Raw genomic sequence first — 10574 nt, forward strand, 5'->3', positions numbered from 1 at the left:
GCCTACAGGTGTGTGCCACCACACTTGGCTAATTTTTGTATTTTTAGGAGAGATGGGGTTTTACCATGTTGGCCAGGCTGGTCTCAAACTCCCGAACTTAAGTGATCAACACTCCCAAAGTGTTGGGATTACAGGCATGAGCCACTGCGCCTGGCCCATCAATAATTTCTTTAGTGCCAGCCATATGGTGGGCATGGAGCTTGGGATCCAAGTTGCCTAAGACATACCCTGTCCTAGCACAGCTCTGGTCTTGCCGAGAGGTGGAGTGCAAAGGCAGGCCTGCTGCACACAACCTGCAATGGATGCAGGAAGGAATGAGGCCCCATGTCAGGGAGTCTGCCTTACAGATCCCGATGGGGACACACAGGACCAGGCTTGCAGATGTTGATGGAAAGGAGGATGGAGGAACTCTGGAGAGAGTTCTGGGTTAGAAACACAGATTTGGAGTTGGCAGTGCAGGTGAAAACTGAAACCATGAGGACAGAGGAAGTCACCAGGAGCGAAAGGAGGGATCACACAGCTGAGGCCAAAACCCTGGGCAGCACATTTAAGGGAAGAGCGGAGGAGGAGGAGCTGGGCCAAGATGGAGAGAGTGGCCCAGACAGCAGGATGAGAGCAAAGGAAAGGGTAAGCAGAAGGTGCCCATGGCAGTGTCTTGAGAAGTCACATAATACGGGGACTACCAGTTATCCTGTTACCTTGGTCATTAGGTCATTTGTGTGTGCTCAGTGAGAGCAATTTTAGTAAATTTGTGAGTTACAAGCCAGATTTCAGTTGAGAAACGGGTAAAAAGTGAGGAAATGGAAAATACTGAGGACAGGCTATAGAAAAAGTTGGACAGTGAAGGGAAAGTTAGAGACAAGATGGTAACAGAAATGGGAGGCTTGATCTTAAAATGGCTGGGACTTAAATAGGCCTATGGAACTAAACTTGAATGAACTTGGATGTGCTTAGCAGTCACTTGAGGTGCTTGTTAAAATGCATATTCCCCCGTCCTGCTGTTTTTTTTTTTTTTTTTTTTTTTTTTTTTTTTTTTTTTTTTTTTTTTTTTTTTTGAGAGAGTCTGGCTCTGTCACTCAGACTGGAGTGCAGTGGTGCAACCTCAGGTCACTGCAACCTCCACCTCCGTGGTTCCAGTGATTCTCCTGCCTCAGCCTTGAGTAGCCAGGATTACTGGCACCCACCACCACATCTGGCTAAATTTTGTATTTTTAGTAGAGATGGGGGTCTCACCATGTTGGCCAGGCTGGTCTTGAACTCCTAACCTCAAATGATCCACCAGTCTCAGCCTTCCAAAGTGCTGGGATTACAGATGTGAGCCACTGCGCCCTGCCCCCATCCTGCATTTCTAGCAGGCAATTCTGTTCTAGGTAGGTGGGGGAAGATGACCTTACTTTGAAAAGTTATCCCAGGAGAATAGCTGAAACGACTGTAAAGAGACACAGTAATGGATCAGAACTCCTGGAAGGGTTGGATCCAAAGAACACCTGTGGGAACAGGGGTGAGGATATAAAATGAGGGTGGCTGTAAATACAAGTTTCAGGTTGGGCACTTCATGGCCCTGTTCATATGGTATGTTGTAGATCATCCTAAAGGCTTCCAGGAATCTGCCAGGAGGAGGCAGTTGGCAGTGAGGTCTTCGAAAGGGGTAGGACACCTTCCAATCTTATTTCTCTGCCTTTTTGTATTTTACCTCTACTGTGTCTTAGTTTTCAGCCTAAGGACCTGGAGTGATGAGATGAATCTGTGGACATTTCTGTGAAATATGAGTAAGCCCTACTGAAACAGGGAAGAGGAGCAGGTAGTTATACTGTATCCCAAATGCCAAAGGATGTCACTGTATTAACAGGTTTTCAGGATAGAGACCTGCTTTTTTGCAATGCAGGAGCAAAGATCTAAGTTTTGCTTTAGTCTACTAAAGATAAGCATCTACCAGGTTGCATTTAAGTGCTTATATTTATCACTTTATTAAGTCGAAGTGATTTTTTACTATGAAATCAGTTTAGAACTGGTTTTCAATCCTCCAAAATGGTTGTGTGATTTCCCTTATAGTCGAGATTTTGTTAAAAACACAGGGATCCAAGAAATTAAAAAACAAAAATAAAAAAAATGTTGTACTATCAATGATGCTTAACTTCTAACAGCTTCCCCAAAAGGAAAAATCAAATATTCTGATTCATTTCAGCTTAAAGCCTTTATGCCGGTCTTCCCAAAGTATGGAGCCACAGTATAAACCACTGGGAAAACTGAAGAGAGCCAGAATAGTCCACCAAGACTCAGGTAAGAAAAAATGGTCCTGGGTTCACAGGGGTGGGCTTCCGGCAAACACTGCTTTGCAGAGAGCTCGGGCCTTGGACACAGTGGACCTGGGACTCACCACAAGCCAGACTTGTACACAGTCTCAGGAAGTAGTTTGCCTTCCTGTCTTCAGCCTGTAAAATCAAGAGTCTGCTCTCCCTCCCTGGGTTAAAACAAGTGGTGGAGACTGTGCCGTCATGTGTGGTGTTCTTAGCTTTCTAGCAATACGCCCTAAGACTAGTAGAGGCCACAGAGTGGCTGGTTTGTTATCTTAGAACATCTTCTAAGATACTCGTAAACGCTGACTGGAAACTTATCATTTTTTATCAAGTTCATCAGTAGTGTTTATACAGATGGAGTTTTTGCTATACTTTGTACCTTTTTTCATGGTTATTTTCATTTTTCTAGTGAAGGACAGGTAAACTCTGCAGTAGAAATCAGAATGTTAGATTCAGAGCAAAGCTCTGTTGCTTTCCAGCAGCCATATTTCGTGGTTAGGATTCTTGATTTTCATTCCTTTGGTGCAAAGTCAGTTACTCTGCCATACAGTGAATACTCGACAAAAACACACAAGATAATGATACTATATTTTGAACACCTACTAATGGCAGGTATTGCACTAGGTCCTTTACGTATGTTATAGCTAAACCTCTAAACAAACTTACCAGGGGTACCATCCCAATTCTAACAATGAGGAAACTGAAGTTTAGAGACTTAAGTCCTTAAGGACTAGCAGGAAGTAAGTGATGGGGCTGGGATTCTAATGTAGAGGACCAAGCAAACCTCGAGAATGTTTCTAGAAACCTAAAATTATACAGGTCCTTAAAAGGCAAAATTCAGAAAGTATGGCATTTAAAATAAGTCATAAGAAATGCAAGCAGCAGGAAAATACAATCAAAACTGACCCAGAAATTATGTAACATGGGAGTCAATTTTCATTATCTTGGCTCAAACAATAGTTTCTTAGATGTGACACCAAAGCATAGGGAATAAAAGAAAAAAATAGACACAATGGACTTAAAACCTTTACACTTAAAGATACCATCAGAGTGAAAAGACAAGTCTGGAGAAAATATTTCCTGATCATATCAGATAAAGGACAGATACCAGACTATTTAAATAACTTACAACTCAGTAAGAAGGTCAGTAACAGTTAAAATAGGGGCAAGATATCTGAATAGACATTCCACCAGAGAAGTTATATAAATGGCCAATAAGTGCATGAACAAAAGCTCAACAACATTAGCCATTAGAGAAATGCAAATCAACACTGTAAGCTACCACCGTACACACCTAGGATGGCTATATTCAAAACGACAGAAAAAAGTTAGTATGTGAAGGAATTGGAATCTTTATATATTGCTGGACAGAATGTAAAATGTATTCAGTTTGGAAATGTTCGGCAGTTCCTTGAAGTGTTAAAGCAGTTTGATCGTATGTTATGAACTGAATGCTTCCTGTCAAAATTCATATGTGGAAGCCCTAAATCCAGTGTGGCTGTTATCTGGAGATAACAGAAGTCTGAAATCTGGACTGCTCCAAAATCCAAAACTGTTTTGAGTGTCAGTATGACATTCAAAGGAAATCCTTATTGAAGCAGTTTAGATTTTCTAATTAAAGAGGTTCAATCATTAAATATAAATGCAAATGTTCCAAAATTCAAAAAAGTCCAAAATCTAAAACACTTCCGGTCCCAAATTTTGCATATGATTGTAATGATCAGCCAGGCTTATATATAGAGCAAAGTGAGTACTCTATATTCTCCACTAATAGTCTGGCATTATAAAAAGTTGAAGGATGGTAGTGAAATTGTTAAGCATCTCCCAAGAAGGTATTTTCCCTTTGAAGACTGGCCTCCCTATTCCTTGCAATTCCAAGAATTAAAAATGTAGGTAAATGCTGCAAACTGGTTCCCTTTGCTTTGTTTCCTATAAACCTGTTTTGTTTGTCCCACAGAGGAGGAAGATGATGATCTCTTTGATTATCCTCTGCCAATACCTTTAAGGCACAAGGTTTCATACCAGAAAACTTGTCACCCTGAGGCACTTTCAATGACTGCAGCATCAGAAAACCAGCCTGAAAAACAGAGACAACGCCCAGGATGCTGCAGAGCAGAGAGCATGGAGAGCTCTCGTTTCACAAACTTTGTAGATTGTGAAGAATCCAACAGTGAAAGTGAAGAAGAATTAGAAATCCCACCTTCACTGCCAGGAGATCTGGGCTCTGTACTTCACCAGCAAAAGGCTGATGGGGATGTACCCCAGTGGGAAGTATTCTTTAAAAGAACTGATGAAATCACAGATGAGAGTTTGGAAAACTTCCCTTCTTCCACAGAGGCGGGGGGATCTCAGTCACCAAAGCTTTTCAGTGACTCTGATGGAGAATCAACCCACATCTCCTCCCAGAATTCTTCCCAGTCAACACACATAACAGAACAAGGAAGTCAAGGCTGGGACAGCCAATCTGATACTGTTTTGCTATCTTCCCAAGAGAGAAACAGTGGGGCTATTACTTCCTTGGACAAAGATGACTACAGACCAACAATCAAAGAGAAGATTCCTGCCTCTCTCATGGATCAAAATGTAATTTGCCCAAAGGATACTTGTTCTGATTTGAAGAGCAGAGATGATGATGTAACAATAGTTCCTGGTCCTGGAGAACTAACTACTATAAGCATGGAGAAACACATACCTGAGGAAAAAAGTTTGCTAAATCTTAGCACAAATGTAGATTCCCAGAGCTCTTCTGATTTTGAAGTTCCCTCAACTCCAGAAGCTGAGCTACCTAAACGAGAGCATTTACAGTATTTATATGAGAAGCTGGCAACTGGTGAGAATATAGTAATCAAAAAAAGAAAATGCTCACTCTTAGATATTTAATAATTCAAAGTGCTTCAACCTAGAGCAACCACTAAAAAACCTGCACAGAGATGACGGTCAATATTACAGTAGAGAAAATGTAATACTTAAAAATGTTCAAGTAACCTGGCTGGGTATGCTGGCTCATACCTGTAATCCCAGCACTTTGGGAAGCTAAGGTAGGCAATCACTTGAGCTCAGGAGTTCGAGACCAGCCTTGCTAACACAGTGAGATGTGTCTCTACTTACAAAAAAGTTAAAAAAGCCAGGTGTGGTGGGCTACTCAGAAGGCTGAGGTGGGAGGATCACTTGAGCCCCAGAAATAGAGGCTGCAGTGAGCCATGATTGTGCCACTGCACTCCAGCGTGGGTGACAGAGCATGATCCTGTTTTAAAAAAGAAAGGAAAAGGCTAGGCATAGTAGCTCATGCCTTTAATTCCAGCACTTTGGGAGGATGAGGCGGGTGGCTCACCTGATGTCAGAGTTCAAAAGCAGCCTGGCCAATAGGGTAAAACCCTGTTTCTACTGAAAATAAAAAAAATAAATAAAAACTCAGCGTGATGGTGCCTGTAATCCCAGCTACTCAGGAGGCTGAGGCAGGAGAATCACTTGAATCCCGGAGGTTGCAGTGAGCCAAGAATGTGCCATTGCACTCCAGCCTGGGCAACAAGAGCGAAACTCTGTCTCAAAAAAAAAAAAAAGTAAGATGGTAGAACTAAACCCATACATATCGATTATTATATTAAATGTAAATGGTCTAAGCACATCAATGACAAGAGAGACACGGGGAAAAAAACATAACCCAATGATCTGCCAACTATAAAGAAACTCGATTCAAGTGATATAGGCAGGTTAACAGGTTGGAAAAAAGACCATGTAAACAAAGATGGAGGGGCTGTATAACGGACAAGTTCCTAATTATAAAAGGTCTAATTCACCAAGACGACAAAATAATCCTAAATGTACATGTAACTAACAGCAGCTCCAAAAATGTATGAAGCTAAAACAAATGAAAAGAGAAACTAATGTACAATTACAGTTAGGGATTAATATCCCTCCTTAGTAACAAACTAGTATATATACAGTACATCAGTAAGAAAACAGAACTGAACATCACCATAAACTGACTGGATTAAATTGACATTTATAGAACAGTTCACCCCAAAACAGCAGAATATATCTCCTGAAGTACACATGGAATATTCAGCATGGCAGACCGTATCTTTGACAGAATTTACCTTACCTTGGATCTATTACGATAAACTGATGACTATAGACCAAATCAGCACCTTATTTATCCCCAAAGATGTTAAATCACTTAACCTTGATGTGAATATGGTGGCAAAATTAAAAGTGGACAATTACGATATAAAAGAAAATGCTCTAGAATGAAATGGTGGCCAGGCACAGTAGCTCATGCCTGCAATCCCAGTATTTTGGGAGGCTTGTTTGAGCTCAGGGTTTTGAGTCCAGCCTGGGCAATACAGGGAGACCCTGTTTCTACAAAATGTCAGTCAGGCATGGTGGTGTACACCTGCAGTCCTCACTATTTGGAAGGCTTAGGTGGGAAGATCAGTTGAGTCCAGGAATTTGAAGCTGCAGTGAGCTGATTGTGCCCAGCCTGGACAACAAATTTTGTGTTACATATGAGGAGATTAACAAGTTTTAAGAAATATTCATGAACACTGGTATTCTGACATTTCACAGATTATGGATGCAAAAGCAGCAGATCCGTAAACTAACACTTGAAATGTGTTATCATGATGCTGCACAGTAATCAGACCAAAAAGAAGTATTGGGGCTACCAGACTAAGTAGGGTAACAATTAAGACTCAGAGTTAAGACACAGCTGACACATTTGTATAGATTCACTGATAATTAAGACTTTGGATCCAGTATACCTTATGATCCAAAGTGAGTGTTCAAAAAAATGCCTGTAAACATTCCTCTGAATATATTCCTGGTATTTTATAGTCATATTCTTACATACTGTTACATGTTTACTGTTTTATATGTGAGTCTGGCCATTACAAATGCTGGCTAAATGAATTTCAGGGCTAAAACACTAACAGACTTGATCAAGAAACTGATAGTGATTACCAGAAATTATATTTGGTGCTTACTCTGATCATGCTCTTTTTTACATACTATATATGAACTCCTTTAATTTTCACAACCACCCTTTGAGGTAGATACATTTCTAATCCCCATGTCCAAATGAGGAGGTGAAGGCACAGAGGTTAGTTCACAGAACTGAGGTACAGGCAAAATTCAAACACAGGCAGTCAGGCTTCAGAATCCACGCTCTCAACTGCTATACTGTCTCTCCAAAAGGGTATAAACATGGGCAGGACTCATTATACTCAAGAGTATAAACATGAGCAGCTGCTACTTGGTTTTTACTTCAAGAATCATAAATTATAAGAGGAAACATGAAGTTTCTGTTTGTAAATTTTTTTTTGAGACAGTCTCTGTCACCCAAGCTGGAGTGCAGTGGCCCAATCTTGGCTCACTGCAACCTCTGCCTCCCGGGTTCAAGTGATTTTCCTGCCTCAGCCTCCCCAGTAGCTAGGATTACAGGTGTGTGCCACCAAACGGCTAATTGTTGTATTTTTAGTACAGACGGGGTTTCACCGTATTGGTCAGGCTGGTCTTGCACTCCTAACCTCTGGTGATCCACCCACCTCAGCCTCCCAAAGTGCTGGGATTATAGGCATGAGCCACTGTGCCCCGCTGAAACTGAAGTTTCAAAATAACAAGATAACAACAAAAGACACTTGGCAGTCAGCCACATTTACATTGGAGAGGAGTTCTAGGAATAAATGTTTGAGATTGAGACCATCCTGGCTAAGATGGTAAAACCCCATTTCTACTCAAAATATAAAAAATTAGCCAGGCATGGTGACACGTACCTGTAGTCCCAGCTACTCAGGAGGCTGAGGCAGGAGCATCGCTTGAACCCGGGAGATGGAGGTTGCAGTGAGCCGAGATCATGCCACTGTACTCCAGCCTAGGTGACAGAGTGAGACTCCGTTTCAAAATAAAAAAGTTTATGGCCTATTCACTGGGTGATCTTGGCATGTTATCTTACCAGGCTAAGCTTCTTACCTTAGGAGTAATATAGGGATAACACCAACCTGACAGGTTCATGAGAAGCACATGAATACATATAAAAGGCATAAAAGACTTCATCAGTGAATGTCAGCTCTGAATTCTAAAATTCTTTTGCATTTCCCGGCAGTATTTACCACAGCATGTTTACATACCTGGTGAGTGAGAATGCTCAAGAACTTCTGAAGTATTCACATTATGCTAGCTAAATGTCAAATTGTACTTTTAATATTCAAATGCATGAACCACGACTCCTTGGCCTTTTAGCCAGGATCAATTGTAATATCAAATGCATGAACAATGAACTATTTTAAAAGGAAAGTAACATTTAAGGCCGGGTACAGTGGCTCATGCTTGTAATATCAGCACTCAGGGAGGCTGAAGCAGGTGGATCACCTGAGGTCAGGAGTTCAAGACCAGCCAGACCAAAATGGAGAAACCCTGTCTCTTCTAAAAATACAAAATTAGCCAGGCATGATGGTGCATGCCTGTAATCCCAGCTACTGGGGAGGCAGGAGAATCGCTTGAACCTGGGAGGCAAAGGTTGCAGTGAGCCAGATCGGATCATGCCATTGCACTCCAGCCTGGGCAACAAGAGTGAAACTCTGTCAAAAAAAAAAAAAAAGGAAAGTGACATTTAAAGGAATTGTTTATAAACCTTTGGTTAATCTTGTTCGCAGGTAATGAGGACTATATCAGTACTTTTCTGCCCTTTTTATAGTCTTACTGGAAATGACTGTAAAACGGAAACAAAGCTAAGTCATGGTAAATAGAATGTCAAATGCCCAACCTATTTTGCTAACAGACACTGATGAACTAAAAGAGAAACAAGTATTGTCTAAATTTCAGGTATGGGAGAAAAACGCCTGAGATTACCAAATTATCTATCACAATCTTCTTATGTAGATACTGAAAATGATGGTATCAATATAATATGTACAGTAGATTTACACTTTACAGTTGATCTATTACCTTTGATATTTGTCTTACACTGAAAACAAATTCTGTCATTTTCAAGAAACCAGTATAATGAATAAGCTAAATGTTGACTTTAAAGGAACCCTTAATAACTTCTTTAGTTTCTATTTTCTCACTGCTTAAGTTCAGCATCTGAGTAACAAAGATAACATTAAGTACCTAAGATCTTAAAGGCCCATTACATTCTATTAATAAAACAAAACTACATGTTTACTGAAAATAGTCTGTTTTTTCTTTGCCTTCCAGTTTTACACTTTTGTTCAACACAAAAAAAGTGGAGATGATCAAGTAACTACATGGTAAAACACTGATTTTTTAAAAATCACATCTTTAAACCCATAAGAATCACAAAGTATGGCCACTGGGGACAACCTGTAAACCTGCAACTCTTAAAATGGACACTATGTGACTGAGTTTTCATAAAACACAAATGCCATTAAGAAAGTATTTTTTCATGCTGGGCGTGGTGGCTCAAGCCTGTAATCCCAGCACTTTGGGAGGCTGAGGTGGGTGGATCACGAGGTCAAGAAATCAAGACCATCCTGGTCAACATGGTGAAACCCTGTCTCTACTAAAAATACAAAAAATTAGCTGGGCATGGTGGCGCGTGCCTGTAATCCCAGCTACTCAGGAGGCTGAGGCAAGAGAATTGCCTGAACCCGGGAGGCGGAGGTTGCGGTGAGCTGAGATCGCGCCATTGCACTCCAGCCTGGGTAACAAGAGCGAAACTCCGTCTCAAAAAAAAAAAAAAAAAAAAAAAAAAAAAAAAAAACCCACAAAAGTATTTTTTCTTGACACATTCTACAAAAAAAATTTTTTTTTTTTTTTTTTTTTTTTGAGACAAGACTCTCACTCTGTCACCAAGGCTGGAGTACAGTAGCATGATCTTGGCTCACTGCAACCTCCACCTCCTGGGTTCAAGTGATTCTCCTGCCTCAACTTCCTCAGTAGCTTGGGAATACAGGCATGTGGCCACCATGACCGGCTAATTTTTTTATCTTCAGCAAAGACAGGGTTTCACCATGTTGGCCAAGCTGGTCTCAAACTCCTGACCTCAGGTGATCCACCCGCCTCAGCCTCCCAAAGTGCTGGGATCACAGGTGTGAGCCACCATGCCCAGCCCCCCATTCTGCAGTTTTGGTTAACAGACTCTGAGGCTACAAACATGTAAACAAGGAGTAAAGTTGTGATAGCAATATAATGAATAAAGTCTAGCTTCTCCCAAGAAAAAGATAAAGATTACGAACTGCTGCATTCTTGAAGTCGGTTCAATTTCACCCAAGCTTATTTTAGGTAATCAAAGCCTGGAGCAATGAGCTTAGGTAAAAA

General features: G+C 40.9%; 1 protein-coding gene across 10 annotated transcripts in view; it reads left to right on the forward strand.

The window, feature by feature from the left end:
• DCLRE1C (DNA cross-link repair 1C) overlaps positions 1–5707 on the forward strand; it is a 37466-nt gene extending 31759 nt beyond the window's left edge. For all 10 annotated transcript variants that reach the window (XM_074404992.1, XM_074404993.1, XM_003930624.4 and 7 more), the window contains 2 exons: positions 2186–2280; positions 4255–5707. In XM_074404992.1, coding sequence (XP_074261093.1) covers positions 2186–2280; positions 4255–5177 — 1018 coding nt within the window. In that variant the 3' untranslated portion in view covers positions 5178–5707. The remainder of the gene's footprint in view (positions 1–2185; positions 2281–4254) is intronic.
• Positions 5708–10574: the final 4867 nt, after the last annotated feature.

This window comes from Saimiri boliviensis, chromosome 8 (genome assembly GCF_048565385.1).
Source record: "Saimiri boliviensis isolate mSaiBol1 chromosome 8, mSaiBol1.pri, whole genome shotgun sequence".
Lineage (NCBI taxonomy): Eukaryota > Metazoa > Chordata > Mammalia > Primates > Cebidae > Saimiri > Saimiri boliviensis.